This window comes from Pseudophryne corroboree, chromosome 11, assembly GCF_028390025.1.
Source record: "Pseudophryne corroboree isolate aPseCor3 chromosome 11, aPseCor3.hap2, whole genome shotgun sequence".
Classification (NCBI taxonomy): domain Eukaryota; kingdom Metazoa; phylum Chordata; class Amphibia; order Anura; family Myobatrachidae; genus Pseudophryne; species Pseudophryne corroboree.
In genome coordinates, this window is record NC_086454.1 from 326,677,066 (window position 1) to 326,696,166 (window position 19,101).

A 19,101-nucleotide genomic window follows, 5' to 3' on the forward strand; every position below is an offset into this window, starting at 1 on the left:
CTCCTCCCCTTTATACGGCAAAACCTCCATGTGACGTTTTGAATCCGCATCGCCTGTCCACTGTCGTGTCCATAAGGCTCTTCTGGCTGAAATGGACATAGCACTCATCCGAGATGCCAGTGTGCAAATATCCCTCTGTGCATCACGCATATAGATAAATGCATCCTTTATTTGTTCTAACGACAGTAAAACATTGTCCCTATCTAGGGTATCAATATTTTCAATCAGGGATTCTGACCAAACTACTCCAGCACTGCACATCCAGGCAGTTGCTATAGCTGGTCGTAGTATAACACCTGCATGTGTGTATATATTCTTTTGAATAACTTCCATCTTTCTATCTGATGGATCCTTAAGTGCGGCCGTCTCAGGAGAGGGTAACGCCACTTGTTTGGATAAGCGTGTGAGCGCCTTGTCCACCTTAGGGGGTGTTTCCCAGCGCGCCCTAACCTCTGGCGGGAAAGGGTATAATGCCAATAACTTTTTTGAAATTATCAACTTTTTATCAGGAGCAACCCACGCTTCATCACACACGTCATTTAATTCTTCTGATTCAGGAAAAACTGTTTGTAGTTTTTTCATACCATACATAATACCCTGTTTTACGGTATCTGTAGTATCAGCTAAATGTAACGTCTCCTTCATTGCCAAAATCATATAACGTGTGGCCCTACTGGAAAATACGTTTGAATTTCTACCGTCGTCACTGGAATCAGTGCCCGTGTCTGGGTCTGTGTCGACCGACTGAGGCAAAGGGCGTTTTACAGCCCCTGACGGTGTTTGAGGCGCCTGGACAGGCATTAATTGATTGTCCGGCCGCCTCATGTCCTCAACTGACTGTTTAAGGGAAGATAAACCATCACGTAATTCCACAAATAAAGGCATCCATTCTGGTGTCGACCCCCTGGGGGGTGACATCTGCATATTTGGCAATTGCTCCGCCTCCACACCAATATCGTCCTCATACATGTCGACACCACGTACCGACACACACCGCAAACTCACAGGGAATGCTCTAATGAAGACAGGACCCACTAGCCCTTTTGGGGAGACAGAGGGAGAGTCTGCCAGCACACACCACAAAGCGCTATATATACAAGGGATATCCTTATATTAAGTGCTCCCTTATAGCTGCTTTAATATATATATATATAGCCATTAATGTGCCCCCCCTCTCTGTTTTACCCTGTTTCTGTAGTGCAGTGCAGGGGAGAGACCTGGGAGCCGTTCTGACCAGCGGAGCTGTGACAGAAAATGGCGCCGTGTGCTGAGGAGATAGGCCCCGCCCCTTTTTCGGCGGGTTCTTCTCCCGCTATTTTTCCAGTCAGGCAGGGGTTAAATATCTCCATATAGCCCCTATGGGCTATATGTGAGGTATTTTTAGCCTTGTATAAGGTTTATATTTGCCTCTCAGAGCGCCCCCCCCCAGCGCTCTGCACCCTCAGTGACTGCCCAGTGAAGTGTGCTGAGAGGAAAATGGCGCACAGCTGCAGTGCTGTGCGCTACCTTATGAAGACTGAGGAGTCTTCAGCCGCCGGTTTCCGGACCTCTTCACGCTTCAGCATCTGCAAGGGGGTCGGCGGCGCGGCTCCGGAACCGGACTCCACGGCTGGGCCTGTGTTCGATCCCTCTGGAGCTAATGGTGTCCAGTAGCCAAGCAGCAAATCCACTCTGCATGCAGGTGAGTTTACTACTTTCCCCCTAAGTCCCACGTTGCAGTGATCCTGTTGCCAGCAGGACTCACTGTAAAGAAAAAAACCTAAACTAAACTTTCTCTAAGCAGCTCTTTAGGAGAGCCACCTAGATTGCACCCTTCTCGTTCGGGCACAAAATCTAACTGGAGTCTGGAGGAGGGTCATAGGGGGAGGAGCCAGTGCACACCACCTGACCTAGTAAAGCTTTACTTTTTTGTGCCCTGTCTCCTGCGGAGCCGCTATTCCCCATGGTCCTTTCAGGAACCCCAGCATCCACTTAGGACGATAGAGAAATATATATATATATATATATATATATATATATATATATATATATATATATACAGGGATAACCTTATATAAGTGTTATTCCCTTATAGCTGCTGTTTATATTATTTTTAGCTGCCAATAGTGCCCCCCCTTCTCTTTTTTACCCTGATTCTGTAGCAGGTCTGCAGGGGAGAGTCAGGGAGCCGTCCTTCCAGCGAAGCTGTGAGGGAAAATGGCGCTTGTGTGCTGAGGAGATAGGCTCCGCCCCTTCACGACGTCCTTATCTCCCGCTCTTTTCTGTAAAAATGGCAGGGGTTAAAATACATCCATATAGCCCAGGAGCTATATGTGATGTATTCTTTTACCAACCTAAGGTATTATCTGTTTATATTGCGTCTCAGGGCGCTCCCCCCCCAGCGCCCTGCACCCTCAGTGACCGGAGTGTGAAGTGTGCTGAGAGCAATGGCGCACAGCTGCGGTGCTGTGCGCTACCTTAGTCTGAAGACAGGACCGTCTTCTGCCGCCGATTTCACCGGACCTCTTCGCTCTTCTGGCTCTGTAAGGGGGCCGGCGGCGCGGCTCCGGGACCCATCCAGGCTGAACCTGTGATCGTCCCTCTGGAGCTAATGTCCAGTAGCCTAAGAAGCCCAATCCACTCTGCACGCAGGTGAGTTCGCTTCTTCTCCCCTTAGTCCCACGATGCAGTGAGCCTGTTGCCAGCAGGACTCACTGAAAATAAAAAACCTAAAATACACTTTTATTCTAAGCAGCTCAGGAGAGCCACCTAGCCTGCACCCTTCTCGTTCGGGCACAAAAATCTAACTGAGGCTTGGAGGAGGGTCATAGGGGGAGGAGCCAGTGCACACCACCTGATCCTAAAGCTTTTATTCTTGTGCCCTGTCTCCTGCGGAGCCGCTATTCCCCATGGTCCTTACGGAGTCCCAGCATCCACTAGGACGTCAGAGAAAGACCAATAACTCTCACAGCTTCCTTAAGGTATGCTGCAGCGTCCTTGATATAACCCAGCATCAAGAGGACACTATCCCTATCTAGGGTATCTATATCAGATGACAAGTTATCTGCCCACTTTTCGATAGCACTACTTACCCACGCAGACGCAATGACAGGTCGGAGTAGTGTGCCTGTGGTCACATAAATGGACTTCAATGTAGTTTCCTGTTTACGATATGCAGGATCCTTCAGGGCCGCTGTGTCAGGTGATGGGAGAGCCACCTTTTTAGACAACCTAGATAAGGCCTTGTCCACAGTGGGGGGTGACTCCCACTTTTCCCTATCCGTCGAGGGAAACGGATAAGTTGCCATAATTATTTTGGGAATCTGAAACTTCCTGTCAGGACCTTCCCAAACTTTTTCAAAAAGCATGTTTAGTTCATGAGAGGGAGGAAACGTTATCTCAGGTTTCCTTTCTTTATACATACAGACCCTTTTATCAGGGACAGCCGGGTCCTCAGTGATCTTCAATACCTCTTTAAATCGCCACAATCATGTACTGAATGCTCTTTGCCAATTTTGGGTCTAACCTGGAATCGCTATAGTCGACGCTAGAATCAGTGTCCGTGTTGGTATCAGTGTCTGCCACTTGGGCCAACGTACATTTTTGTAACCCTGAGGGGACCTGACTTTGCAATAGCATATCTTCCACAGATTTTTTCCATGCCTGGTCTGCGACTCAGACTTATCTATCCTCTTACTAATAAGAGCCACATTAGCATTCAAGGCGTTTAACACATTTACCAAATCAGGTGTCGGCGGTGCCGACAGGGTCACCCCCGCAGCCGTCTGCGTCCCCAATACAGTCATGTCCTGGGAAGAGCCTTCAGCCCCAGACATGTCGACACTCGAGCACCAAACACCCATAGACACACCAGGCATATAGGGGACAGACCCACAGTAAAGTCTGTCAGAGAGACACAGAGGGGATTTGCCAGCTCACACCCTGCGCTGAAAAAAACGGGTAAAAAAAATTGCCAATACAATGCCTCAGACCTATAGCGCTTTTATCACATATACACTGCACCAATTATATGCCTCCCCCCTCCGCTTTACACCCCTGGTACTTGTCAGTGTGTGTGGAGGACCAGCGTCTCTGCAGCCTGAGGAGAGGAAATGACGCCGTGAGCTGTGAGGGAGAAGCTCCGCCCCCTTAATGGCGCGCTTCTGTCCCGCTTTCTAGATGTTATACTGGCGGGGGATGGGACAGAGCCGCGGTACTAATGTCCCCTCTTGCCACTGTGTTAAATGAGGTAGTTTTTAGCTGCCCAGGCCCCCCCATCCCCTCCCACCCCGCAGTGCTGTGTGAGTAGGAGCTTGGCGCGCAGCGTCTGCCCGCTGTGTGGTACCTCGTGAAAATGCAGTCTCTGAAGAGAAGTCTTCTTTTCTTCGGTTACTCACACGTCAGGTGACGGCAGGCTGTGGGAGCGAGCATCTGAGCGTACCCAGCGATCAAACCCTCAGGAGCTAATGGTGTCCTGTCAGCTAGAAGCAGAGCCCTTGAACTCACTAGAAGTTGGTCATACTTCTCTCCACTAGGTTCCACGAAGCAGGGAGACTTGCCAGCAGCCTCCCTGAAAATAAAAAACCTAACAAAAAGTCTTTACAGAGAAACTCAGTAGAGCTCCCCTTAGTGCATCCAGCCTCACTGGGCACAATTCTAAAACTGGAGTCTGGAGGAGGGGCATAGAGGGAGGAGCCAGTTCACACCCTTTCAAAGTCTTAAAGTGCCCATGTCTCCTGTGGATCCCGTCTAAACCCCATGGTTCTTTTGGTGTCCCCAGCATCTGCTAGGACATATGAGAAATAGGGTTGAGGTTACCAAAAGCTTAAAAAGGGGCCAGACAAGATGGGCCCAAGTGGTTCTTATCTGCAATCAAATTCTATGGCTGCTTCTATGTCCCTCTATCTGCTGTGGAACTACATATCCCAGCATGCCCTAACAGCACAACTGTCTCAGAGCATGCTGGGATGTGCTGCATGTTGAATACCCCGATGTAGGAGGAATATAACATTATGGGCCTAATTCAGCATGGATCGCTCTTCAGAGAAACTGCAGTTGTCTGCGAGTAGAAAGGCGCAGCCTCAACAGGAAGTAAAACCGCCCTGTGCATAACTGCGAATACAGCGCAGATCGCTAGGCACCCGGAACACCAAAGAATCTTTACCGTCTGAGCAAACGTGAGTAGATCTGAGGCTGCCAATAAGCTGCGACAGAGGGGGCCTGGAAGTGGTCTGTGCTGACATCAGACACCCTCCCCAAAAACGCCTGGGCACGCCTGCACTTTTTCTAACACACTCAGATAACGGCAGGTTTCCACCCAGAAACGCAGGCTTCCTGTCAGTCAAACAGCGGCTACATTGCGATTACGATGATTTTCTGTCACTATTACCCCTTGTGCAGTCGTTCAATAATCGTTCGATTTGCGGTTTCTCTGAATAGCGATCCATGCTGAATTAGGCCCTAGGTCTCATTTACCTGTACTTTTGCCTAATAAAATTACATTGGTTTTATTTATTTTCCTATATCATCAATTCATTCAAATTCCACTTAGTGCAACTTCCTGCAGGTATTTTATGTACATGATTCAGACAAGCAGCACCACAATGATGATGTCACAGGGGGGAGGCGGCACTGCGCAGTCATGTGATCGCCTATTAGAACTGCATGTTGGATTGAGATAAGACGAGGATTTCAAGAAACCTCTATCATTGTGATCTCTGGGGTCACAATGCTAGAACCAGGACACAGATTTATGCTGTGCCATACTGTAACCTGTAAACACGATCTGCGCTCAGTACAACGTAGCAGGACGAACCCTACATGAAAAGCACACGATAGAGAAGAGGGACAGGCGGAGCCCGGGACTTACCTCACAGTGATAACACTCCACGTGGTAATCTTTGTCCATGGAAACAACCCTGATCGTCTCCTCCGACCCCTGTGAGGGAAAGGCAGGTAACAGAATGACAACCTGTCCGTCCCAAACCACAGCTGCCTCCTGCATTCCGCTGGGTCTATTTTTAGCCCCCATGACTGATTTCCTCGCTGGAAGGACCCACGCTGCCCCCCTCCCCCCAGTGCCCCCCGGCAGTACAGAACAATTAAACATGTCAGGCTGCTGTAAGAATATGAAGATCATGCAAAGCGGTGACTGAGGCTTGCGGAACGCTGTGATCTGTGAGACTTGTCTACACTAGTGCTGGGAATGCTTCTCACACTGCTCCTAAAATACCTATATCTAATCCCGAAATACGCAGCTCCTCTCCCCAGACCAATTACCAAGGCCTGACATGGCCGGGACCAGTAACTGATATCATCGCTGCGCTCGCCACAGGTTCCGTTACCACTCTACAGTGGTCATGGACACCCACGAGTGGGAATAGCCCGTTAGCCGGGATTCCGGCTGGCGGCATTGTCAGTGGTCGAGATTCCGGCGTCGGTATCCTGAACGGTGGGATCCCAACTGCCGGCAACATAACTACATCCCGTATGTAGTGAGGTGGAGGGGACATGTAGGCTCGGTCAGTAGGAAGCGGAACGTTACACTCCTGGTGGGAGGGGTGTAAGTGGGAACATGCGGAGTACAGCATTACACACCAGGGGCTAAATTGACTAAGATGGGAGTTCTATTTAAGATGGGATGTTTCCCATAGCAACCAGATTCCAAGTATCTTCTAGAAGGTGCTAGATAAATGAGAAGTAGAATCTGATTGGTTGCTATGGGCAACATCCCATCTTCAATAGAACTCCCATCTTAGTAAATTTACCCCCAGGTCGGAAACTCAGGAGCAGGGCATTATATACCACGTGGAAAGCTTAGGAGCAAAACATTGGTACCAGGTGGAAAGGAGTGTTGGAGGATCTGTAAGTGGGAAGTTCAGCAGTGGACTATTACGTAGCTGGTGGGAAGGATCATTTTGGAGAATCTGTAAGTGCAAAGATTCTGAAACCTAGTCCTCAAGGCACCCCAAAGTTCCAGGTTTTAGGTAAATCCATGGCTCAGCACAGATCGTTATATCAAATCGACTGAGGTGCTAATCAAGTCACCTGTGGCCAAGCATCTAGACCATTGGGTGCCTTGAGGATCACATCTGAGAACCTCTGTGTAAGTGGGAAGTTCAAAAGTGGAGCATTAGATAACACGCAGGAGGGATCACGTTGGAATATCTGTAAGTGAAACGTTCAGGAGTGGAGCATTATGTAGTGTGTCGGAGGATCGGTAAGTGGGAAGTACAGCATGGGTCGTCAACCTGCGGGCCTCAAGCTGCTGTGGAACTACACATCCCAGCATGCCCTGCCTCAGTTTTAGCATACCTTAATAGCAAAACTGTGGCATGGCATGCTGGGATGTGTAGTTTCACAGCAGCTGGACGGCTACAGGTTGAAGACCCATGATGTAGCGGGTGGAATGGGTCATGTTAGAAGGCCTGTAAGTGGGGAGTTCAGGGGTGAAGCATTATGTAGTGGAGAGGTTAGGAGCAGAGCATAAGTTGCCTTGTGGAAGGGGTTATATTGGAGCAGAGCATTATGTATTTGGTGGAAGGGGTATGTATGGAAATATCTAAAGCAGGATTGCTGTAATGGGTGTGGTTCATTAGGTCGACATACACTGGGTCGACATGCATTAGGCAGACATGATCGCTAGGTCGACATGGTCATTAGGTCAACATGGAAAAAGGTCGACGTTATTTTATTTTATTTTTTTACATGTTGTTTTCTTCAAAAAGTGACGGGGAAACCCAATTAGTGCACAGTGACCCCTCGCTTCGCTCGCCATGCTTCGGGCAGGGTGCCTCGCTGCGCTTGGCACAGGTCACCACTCCCAGTTTTAGTCCACGTGGATTGTGAAAAAGGTCAAAAAATAAATAAAAAATATTGTGAAACTCATGTTGACCAAACCCAATGTAAGTCGTACTAACTCATGTCGACCTAATGACCGCCATCCTGCCGTAATATCCCTTTAATTAGGTACACATGAACTACGGCTGTGGCTGGCTAAGTCTGCAATTCAGCATACTGAGTAGAGAAAAAGAATCAAGGGGGGGGGGAGGTGGGGGGGGGGAGTCGGGTGTTCCGCTTTTATATAAATGTAAGTCTTTTTGTATGCGTCACAATAGGAGGTACAAAATATCACAGGTAGATAATTCCACAAGAAACATAAATAGTACATATTGTGACATTAATAAAGGATAAGTTTTACATACTTTGATAAGAGCGTCTGTGGTTGTGAGTCTTTCCTTACTCCAGTACACTAACGTGTTACTCACTGGGGAACACTGTCTCTTACCATACAGGATAATTGTGTTCTTTTCTATTATAACAGTGGGATCTATTCTGTATGATCATTTAGCTAGTCCCTGTTGCCTGGCTTTAATCACACACAGAACCTGTGTAATTAATGCGAGTCCCTAATTAAAGGGATATTAGAGCAATTCCAATCACAAAAGGAGATTTCCACACGTAATAATCTAGAAGACACTGGGGATCATTCAGACCCGTTCGCTGCTTTGCGTTTTCACACAGCAGCGATCGGGTCTGAACTGCGCATGCACCGCAGTGCGCCGGCGCATGCCAGACAGCCGACGGCCGTCTTAGGCTAGCGATCGCCTCTGCCCGATTGACAAGCAGAGGCGGTCGCTGGGCGGGACGGCTGCCGTTTAGGGGGCGTGTTCCGGGCAACGCAGGCATTCGATGCTTTTGTACTTGTGCGACGGGGTACGGCCTGACATGCGGGGCGTACTAGCCCTGTGCTGGGGGTTTCCCCGCATGTCAGGAAAGTTGATCGTAGATGTGCTAAATTTAGCACATCTACGATCAGGTCTGAATCACCCCCCACTATTCAGTCTGCACCGGATGTTCCATGGCAGCTCTGGTAAGAAGTGTAACGGAGTATACATGCCCACCCCACCACAAGGATGTGAAGAGACACGGTGTTTTTGCCTATGATCACCATACACTGAACCCATCTGAGCAGGTCTGTGATTAATCCCTGTGTGTTTCTGGGGGAGATCCATATAACGTTTGCTGCTGCTGAAGCGCAAGACCCCAATTCCCTTCCTGTTACTGTGACATAACTACGCACTTATACTGATCAACGGTTCCCATTACCAGGAGACGCGTAACTGTCCCTCGCTGTCCACAAGAGATGTATGATGGCAGCTCCCATTTCATAAGAAACATTTTTTTTGGTGGGATAATGGCATCGGTCAGTAAATGTGTGGGTGGGATTCATTTTTTGAGGTCTTAGGTATATGTATACTTTGCTTCCTAATACCCAATGCTCAGTAGAGAAGTTACTTGCTGCGTGTAGGGAGGCCAGCACTACTATAACACCAGGCTGCATATGAAGGAGGCAATAACTACCCTACTATACATTATATGGTTATTACAGGCCATCTAGAAAATACACAGCAGAGAACCCGCAGGCATCTATTACACATATACACTGACCAGTCAGAAATATAATCACATACCCCCATCTGGGCCACATTCACTAAATAGGGCAGTGGTGAGCAGGAGCTAAGGTTTGCATGGCCATCGATGGGCCTTTGAAGGAGGGGAGAAGGTAAGAAGAAGCTGCAATATTGGGAGGTATGTATTATACACCGCTGTATGTAAAGCAGGAGTGAGGCCCCACCAGACATCATTATCCTACAATTCACAGACATTACATCGTTCTAGACCGTGGCGGCTGCAGCGCCGACCACACATAGCAGGGGGGAGGCGGTCAGCACACATATTACATACATACATGTATGTTTATATGTGCCTTCAGCACTCTGCTTGTCTATCATCTTCTGTAAGCCTGCCCCATGACTCCCATTGGCTCACAGGAGTCAGGGGCAGGCTTACAGAAGATGACAAACAAGCAGAGTGCGGTCTCCCGTGCCTCGTCAGCTCAGTGATACAGCGGCAGCTGCTGATCCCGAGTAAGGCAGCCAGCACATATATTACATACATCATCACATGTATGTAATATATGTGCCGACCGGCTTCCCCCCCTGCAATGCGTGGTCGGAGCTGCAGCCCAGGGCTACTGGTTGTAGACCTTCTGCTACTAGTTATAGACGGCACATTCCGGACGTTACCTGCGCTGGAAGAATTGGCTGGTTGCACGAGGCACATTTAGGTGCAAAGACTCTGAAATAGAACAAAGGAAAAAAATATATATTTAATAAAAGTGTGATTTCCGTCGTGGGCACAGGATTCACTGAGATTAGACCGCAAGTGAATGGGGGGGGCGCTGCGGCAGTAATATTTGCTGTAAGGCGGAAGAAGCCCATTGCAGCATCCCACATTTCTCTACTCAACATATGTAACAATGAGAGGGGTGTAGAAGTATTTATGTTTCCCATATTGTTCATTATTTACAGAACTGATGTTCTTGGTGTAAAATGTTTTCCCAATCATAACAAGTAGCAGCTAGACTGTGGAGCTAACACTTCAAGAGAGAACACTTAGGAAGTGAGAAGAGGGGTTTAACGTTATAAAAGTTTAAAACAAAGCAGCATTTCCTCAATTCATTCTAAACCCCTGGAAACGTGGTGTATAATCACCAGGGAAAATAGGCTGTTCTTACGTGTGGTAATCTTTCACGCAGTAGATGTTGTTTTCCACGTCTACGGTGAAGGGGACACCGTCCAGGCACTCGTTACATACCACGCAGCGAAAGCAGCCAGGATGATACGACTTCCCCAGAGCCTGCAAAATCTTACAAGAGACAGACAAATGAATGCCGGCAGCAGACACCAGGGTTGTCCTTACATTTATCTGTTCCATAAGCATTTAAATGCCATCTCAGCTGGAAATGCAACAGAGAGGAAAGGCCGATAATCTGGAGGGGCCGGTGAATTAACCAGATATTATAGATTACATAGCGCACACATATTCCGCAGCGCTTTACAGAGACTATTTGGTCATTCACATCAGACCCTGCCCCAGTGGAGCTTACACTCTATATTCCCTATCACATGTACACGCACACACTTTCACACTAGGGTTAATTTTGTCAGAAGCCAAGTAACCCAACAGTGTATTTTTGGATTGTGGGAGGAAACCGGAGTACCCGGAGGAATCCCATGCAAGTACGGGGAGAATATACAAACTCCACACAGTTAGGCCCATGAGCTTAGTGCTGTGAGGCAGTAATGCTATCATTACACCATCCGTACTGCTCAGATACGATACGCTTGGACTCTAAGCTCAAGCCACGCGTAACTGCAGACAAGCTCTTTGTGTCTAACAGAGGCTGCAACAAGGACAGTCTTTACAGAACACACACTTCCATATATCAGGGCTGGCATTCGTTGTACCTTCCATATATCAGACGTGTCAGTTGTTGTACCTGTAGTGCAGGGATGGGGAACCTTCGGCCCTGCAGCTGCTGTTGAACTACACATCCCAGCATGCCTTGCAACAGTTTAAGCATGGCCAAATAGCAAAACTGTAGCAAGGCATGCTGGTATGTGTAGTTAAACAACAGCTGGAGGACCGAAGGTTCCCCATCCCTGCTGTAGCGTGTTCCATGTATGATTCCACACACGCATGAGCTATGCAGAACGAGGAAGTTCGTCCTGCATGCTACTCTGAGACCTGTACATGTCTGCACACACAGGCAGAATATTTGAAAAATGCGTCTATGTTCGGGTGCCAGGACATGACGACATCAGACAGAGATTAAGGTGTTGTTTCACTTATTCCCAGCTTGTTCGGGCAGACGTTTCTCGCCCGTAGAAATACACATTACTATACGTCTACTATTTACACACGTCTCTGTTTGCCCCGCGGGCAGGTTCTTCTGAAATTCTGTTTAATGTTTTCTTACGCTCCGGCGGTGAAGTATAAATAAGCCCTTATAATAGGGACAATCTATCTACGCTTCGTCCCACAGGAGGCGGCCAGCTTTTTTGGAAAATGTGGGAAAAGTGGTTTAGGAAATATTTAAAGTTGACCCATCGCCTACACAGAGCGGAGGGAGGCATTGTGTGGGCGGGGCCAGTCAATGAGCTAGAATGCCGTGGTGCCACTAGTCACGAGGGAATGGATACCAGTTACGCCCACAACTTGATACCACCTGCTGCTTATACACGTTGGTGCATTTTTATTTTCAAATCTAAAATACAGGACAGTGTCAGATGGACATTACTACTGCCGCCCTCTGCAATGCAGGAAACTACCACGCTCACCATTTCCATTATAAGATGACCGCACACAAAACACTTGTCTGCCGTTTGCTGGAAGCCGGAATACTGAAATGAGAAGAGAATATCAGGTTATAGATACACCATCCATACCAAGCTCAGTGTCTTCTCACATTCTGTCATACGGTGCTAATGCCACGGGAGCCTCCTACACCCCTAGGAGAACATTTAACGTACAGTCCTGTATTCCAGCGCGATCAAGTACATGGAAATAGCGCAGGGACAATCGTTTTGAGAGTATCTATTCACGGAATCACTGTCATACATACTTATTAAAACTACCTGTACGTTAGATGTTCTGTTGTACGATGTATTTTTGAGGTTTAGGAACTCAATCCCTGTTATTCCTTAGACCGGAAGTGATGTAGTATACGTCTCAAATGCGTTCCATTCCAGATTTCTTTGTTTCAGAGCCATCCAATTCGTTTATTAATCGATTAACAGGAAATTGTAGAAGAGAGATGATATAGTAATTGCCCCAGTCTCTTTTTTTAATCGTAGAAACACGAAAACTAAGCTATTTCAAATCACTTCCTGGTAGGAATGAGAGGAAGTGAGGTCACGTTGTTTGCTCCACATGCCCCCTCCTTTTTCATTGCAAGGGGTATAAATACTTCTTATTGTACCTTGAATAGTGTCCCCATGATGAAGTCTTGTTACTGAAGACAAAACGAGTTTGGAAACTACCCTGGATCCTCTTATGATGGACAGATCAGCTTTTAAATATTTATATTCTTGTACGTTTGTTACCTGCTCAATTTATTGTGGATTTTGAGGTACTTTTTAATAAAACTGTGCATTACCTATGCCAAAGTATTGTGGAGTGTGATACATCAGGAATGCTATATAGCCCAATAACACTCTTTCTAGCAAAGTGAAAAATTTGTTATGCAGGTTTAATATATATATTTATATATTCTATCTATATATACTGTGCAGTGACCATCCAGGAAATCTCAAGGATTGGAACACCAATTTTATAATAAGAATTTACTTACCGATAATTCTATTTCTCATAGTCCGTAGTGGATGCTGGGGACTCCGTCAGGACCATGGGGAATAGCGGGCTCCGCAGGAGACAGGGCACATCTAAAAAAGCTTTTAGGTCACATGGTGCGTACTGGCTCCTCCCCCTATGACCCTCCTCCAAGCCTCAGTTAGGTACTGTGCCCGGACGAGCGTACACAATAAGGAAGGATCTTGAATCCCGGGTAAGACTCATACCAGCCACACCAATCACACCATACAACTTGTGATCTGAACCCAGTTAACAGTATGATAACAAAACGAAGTAGCCTCTAAAAAGATGGCTCACAACAATAATAACCCGATTTTTGTAACAATAACTATGTACAAGTATTGCAGACAATCCGCACTTGGGATGGGCGCCCAGCATCCACTACGGACTATGAGAAATAGAATTATCGGTAAGTAAATTCTTATTTTCTCTAACGTCCTAGTGGATGCTGGGGACTCCGTCAGGACCATGGGGATTATACCAAAGCTCCCAAACGGGCGGGAGAGTGCGGATGACTCTGCAGCACCGAATGAGAAAACTCCAGGTCCTCTGTAGCCAGAGTATCAAATTTGTAAAATTTTACAAACGTGTTCTCCCCTGACCACGTAGCTGCTCGGCAAAGTTGTAATGCCGAGACTCCTCGGGCAGCCGCCCAAGATGAGCCCACCTTCCTTGTGGAGTGGGCCTTTACAGATTTAGGCTGTGGCACGCCTGCCACAGAATGTGCAAGTTGGATTGTGCTACAGATCCAACGTGCAATCGTCTGTTTAGACGCAGGAGCACCCATCTTGTTGGGTGCATACAATGTAAACAACGAGTCAGTTTTTCTGACTCCAGCTGTCCTTGAAATATATATTTTTAATGCTCTGACAACGTCCAGTAACTTGGAGTCCTCCAAGTCGCTAGTAGCCGCAGGCACCACAATAGGCTGGTTTAAGTGAAATGCCGAAACCACCTTAGGGAGAAATTGAGGACGCGTCCTCAATTCTGCCCTGTCCGAATGGAATATCAGATATGGGCTCTTGTATGACAAAGCTGCCAACTCTGAAACTCTCCTGGCAGAAGCCAGGGCCAACAGCATGGTTACCTTCCATGTAAGGTATTTTAATTCTACCGATTTTAACGGCTCAAACCAATGAGATTTGAGAAAATTTAGAACCACGTTCAAATCCCACGGTGCCACTGGAGGCACTATTGGGGGTTGTATATGTAGTACACCTTTGACAAAAGTTTGTACTTCAGGCACTGACGCCAATTCCTTCTGGAAGAAAATTGATAAGGCCGAAATTTGAACTTTAATAGACCCCAATTTTAGGCCCATAGACAATCCTGCTTGCAGGAAATGTAAGAATCGACCCAATTGAAATTCTTCCGTTGGAGCCTTCTTGGCCTCACACCACGCAACATATTTTCGCCAAATGCGGTGATAATGTTGTACAGTCACTTCCTTCCTAGCCTTAATCAAGGTAGGAATAACTTCCTCTGGAATGCCCTTTTCTTTTAGAATCCGGCGTTCAACCGCCATGCCGTCAAACGCAGACGCGGTAAGTCTTGGAACATACAAGGTCCCTGCTGAAGCAGATCCCTTCTCAGAGGTAGAGGCCACGGATCCTCCGTGAGCATCTCTTGAAGTTCCGGATACCAAGTTCTCCTTGGCCAGTCCGGAGCCACCAGTATCGTTCTTACTCCTCTTTTCCGTATAATTCTCAGCACCTTTGGTATGAGAGGCAGAGGAGGGAACACATACACTGATTGGTACACCCACGGTGTTACCAGAGCGTCCACAGCTATTGCCTGAGGGTCTCTTGACCTGGCGCAATACCTGTCCAATTTTTTGTTGAGGCGAGACGCCATCATGTCTACCTTTGGTTTTTCCCAACGGTTCACAATCATGTGGAAAACTTCTGGATGAAGTCCCCACTCTCCCGGGTGAAGGTCGTGTCTGCTGAGGAAATCTGCTTCCCAGTTGTCCACTCCCGGGATGAACACTGCTGACAGTGCTATGACATGATTCTCCGCCCAGCGCAGAATCCTTGCCGCTTCTGCCATTGCACTCCTGCTTCTCGTGCCGCCTTGTCGGTTTACGTGGGTGACTGCCGTGATGTTGTCGGACTGGATCAACACCGGCTGACCCTGAAGCAGCGGTTTTGCCAGACTTAGAGCATTGTAGATCGCTCTTAGCTCCAGTATATTTATGTGAAGAGACGTCTCCAGGCTTGACCACACGCCCTGGAAATTTCTTCCCTTTGTGACTGCTCCCCAACCTCGTAGGCTGGCATCCGTAGTCACCAGGACCCAGTCCTGTATGCCGAATCTGCGGCCCACTAACAGATGGGCAGTCTGCAGCCACCACAGGAGAGACAACCTTGTTCTTGGTGACAGTGCTATCCGCTGATGCATGTGCAGATGCGATCCGGACCATTTGTCCAGCAGATCCCACTGAAATGTCCGTGCATGGAATCTGCCGAATGGAATCGCTTCGTAAGAAGCCACCATCTTTCCCAGGACTCTTGTGCATTGATGTACTGACACCGTTCCTGGTTTTAGGAGGTTCCTGACAAGTTCGGATAACTCCCTTGCTTTTCCCTCCGGGAGAAACACCTTTTTCTGAACCGTGTCCAGAATCATTCCCAGGAACAGCAGACGAGTTGTCGGGGTCAATTGAGATTTTGGAAGATTCAGAATCCACCCGTGTTGCTGGAGCACTACCTGGGTTAGTGCTACACCGACTTCCAGCTGTTCTCTGGACTTTGCCCTTATCAGGAGATCGTCCAAGTAAGGGATAATTAATACGCCTTTTCTTCGTAGAAGAACCATCATTTCGGTCATTACCTTGGTAAAGACCCGAGGGGCCGTAGACAAACCAAACGGCATCGTTTGAAACTGATAATGACAGTCTTGTATCACGAACCTGAGATACCCTTGGTGTGAGGGGTAAATTGGGACATGCAGATAAGCATCCTTTATGTCCAGGGACACCATGAAGTCCCCGTCTTCCAGATTCGCTATCACTGCTCTGAGTGACTCCATTTTGAACTTGAATTTCTGTATGTACAGGTTCAAGGATTTCAGATTTAGAATAGGTCTTACCGAACCGTCCGGCTTCGGTACCACAAATAGTGTGGAATAATACCCCTTTCCCTGTTGTAGGAGGGGTACCTTGACTATCACCTGCTGAGAATACAGCTTGTGAATGGCTTCCAAAACCGACGTCCTTTCTGAGGGAGACGTTGGTAAAGCAGACTTTAGGAACCGGCGAGGGGGAAACCTTTCGAACTCCAGCATGTAACCCTGAGATATTATCTGCAGGACCCACGGGTCCACTTGTGAGTGAGCCCATTGATTGCTGAAAATCTTGAGTCGACCCCCCACCGTTCCTGGGTCCGCTTGTAAAGCCCCAGCGTCATGCTGATGGCTTTGTAGAAGCCGGGGCGGGCTTCTGTTCCTGGGCAGGGGCTGCGTGCTGCCCTTTCTTACCCTTTCCTCTGCCTCTCGGCAGATAAGACTGTCCTTTTGGTCGCTTTTTATAGGAGCGAAAGGACTGCGGCTGAAAAGACGGTGTCTTTTTCTGTTGTGAAGGGGTCTGAGGTAAAAAGGTGGATTTGCCGGCAGTTGCCGTGGTCACCAGGTCCGAAAGACCGACCCCAAACAATTCCTCTCCTTTATATGGCAATACTTCCATATGCCTCTTGGAATCCGCATCACCTGACCACTGTCGCGTCCATAAACTTCTTCTAGCAGATATGGACATCGCGCTTACTCTTGATGCTAGAGTACAAACATCCCTCTGAGCATCTCGCATATAAAGAAAAGCATCCTTTAATTGCTCTAGAGTCAATAAAATACTGTCCCTATCCAGGGTCTCAATATTTTCAGTCAGAGAATCCAACCACACTACCCCAGCACTGCACATCCAGGCTGAGGCTATTGCCGGTCGCAGTATAACACCCGTATGTGTGTATATACTCTTCAGTGTAGTTTCCAGCCTCCTATCTGCTGGATCCTTGAGGGCGGCCGTATCAGGAGACGGCAACGCCACTTGCTTTGATAAACGTGTGAGCGCCTTATCCACCTTAGGGGGTGATTCCCAGCGCGCCCTAACCTCTGGTGGGAAAGGGTATAATGCCAACAACTTCTTTGAAAATAAGAATTTACTTACCGATAATTCTATTTCTCGGAGTCCGTAGTGGATGCTGGGGTTCCTGAAAGGACCATGGGGAATAGCGGCTCCGCAGGAGACAGGGCACAAAAAAGTAAAGCTTTACTAGGTCAGGTGGTGTGCACTGGCTCCTCCCCCTATGACCCTCCTCCAGACTCCAGTTAGGTACTGTGCCCGGACGAGCATACACAATAAGGGAGGCATTTTGAATCCCGGGTAAGACTCATACCAGCCACACCAATCACACCGTACAACTTGTGATCTAAACCCAGTTAACAGTATGACAACAGAAAGGGCCTCTTAAAGATGGCTCCTTAACAATAACCCGAATTAGTTAACAATAACTATGTACAAGTATTGCAGATAATCCGCACTTGGGATGGGCGCCCAGCATCCACTACGGACTCCGAGAAATAGAATTATCGGTAAGTAAATTCTTATTTTCTCTATCGTCCTAAGTGGATGCTGGGGTTCCTGAAAGGACCATGGGGATTATACCAAAGCTCCCAAACGGGCGGGAGAGTGCGGATGACTCTGCAGCACCGAATGAGAGAACTCCAGGTCCTCCTTTGCCAGGGTATCAAATTTGTAAAATTTTACAAACGTGTTCTCCCCCGACCACGTAGCTGCTCGGCAGAGTTGTAATGCCGAGACCCCTCGGGCAGCCGCCCAAGATGAGCCCACCTTCCTTGTGGAGTGGGCTTTTACAGTTTTAGGCTGTGGCAGGCCTGCCACAGAATGTGCAAGTTGAATTGTGTTACAAATCCAACGAGCAATCGACTGCTTAGAAGCAGGTGCGCCCAACTTGTTGGGTGCATACAATATAAACAGCGAGTCAGATTTTCTGACTCCAGCCGTCCTTGCAATGTATATTTTTAAGGCTCTGACAACGTCCAACAACTTGGAGTCCTCCAAGTCGCTAGTGGCCGCAGGCACCACAATAGGTTGGTTCAGATGAAATGCTGATACCACTTTAGGGAGAAAATGCGGACGAGTCCGCAGTTCTGCCCTATCCGAATGGAAGATTAGATAAGGACTTTTATAAGATAAAGCCGCCAATTCAGATACTCTCCTGGCAGAGGCCAGGGCTAGTAACATAGTCACTTTCAATGTGAGATATTTCAAATCCACCCTTTTTCAATGGTTCAAACCAATGGGATTTGAGGAAATCTAAAACTACATTTAGATCCCACGGTGCCACCGGAGGCACCACAGGAGGCTGTATATGCAGTACTCCCTTGACAAAAGTCTGGACCTCAGGGACAGAGGCCAATTCTTTTTGGAAGAATATTGACAGGGCCGAAATTTGAACCTTAATGGATCCCAATTTGAGACCCATAGATAATCCTGATTGCAGGAAATGTAGGAAACGACCCAGTTGGAATTCCTCCGTCGGAACCCTCCGATCCTCGCACCACGCTACATATTTTCGCCAAATGCGGTGATAATGTTTCACGGTGACTTCCTTCCGTGCCTTAATCAAGGTAGGAATGACTTCTTCTGGAATGCCTTTCCCTTTTAGGATCTGGCGTTCAACCGCCATGCCGTCAAACGCAGCCGCGGTAAGTCTTGAAAAAGACAGGGACCCTGCTGTAGCAGGTCCCTTCTCAGAGGTAGAGGCCACGGTTCGTCCGTGAGCATCTCTTGAAGTTCCGGATACCAAGTCCTTCTCGGCCAATCCGGAACCACTAGTATTGTTCTTACTCTTCTTTGCCGTATGATCTTCAATACCTTTGGTATGAGCG

The 19,101-nt window shown here is 47.8% G+C and overlaps 1 protein-coding gene across 4 annotated transcripts in view; it reads right to left on the minus strand.

Moving 5' to 3' along the window:
* LOC134969640 (Wilms tumor protein 1-interacting protein homolog) overlaps nucleotides 1–19,101 on the minus strand; it is a 156,267-nt gene that overhangs the window by 36,833 nt on the left and 100,333 nt on the right. For all 4 annotated transcript variants that reach the window (XR_010189512.1, XM_063945726.1, XM_063945727.1 and 1 more), the window contains exons 4-7: nucleotides 12,165–12,227; nucleotides 10,559–10,689; nucleotides 10,068–10,119; nucleotides 5,849–5,917 (exon numbers count right to left, since the gene is read on the minus strand). Coding sequence is in view for 3 of the 4 variants with exons in the window: in XM_063945726.1 (XP_063801796.1) it covers nucleotides 5,849–5,917; nucleotides 10,068–10,119; nucleotides 10,559–10,689; nucleotides 12,165–12,227 (315 nt within the window). In the remaining variant the exon portion in view is untranslated. The remainder of the gene's footprint in view (nucleotides 1–5,848; nucleotides 5,918–10,067; nucleotides 10,120–10,558; nucleotides 10,690–12,164; nucleotides 12,228–19,101) is intronic.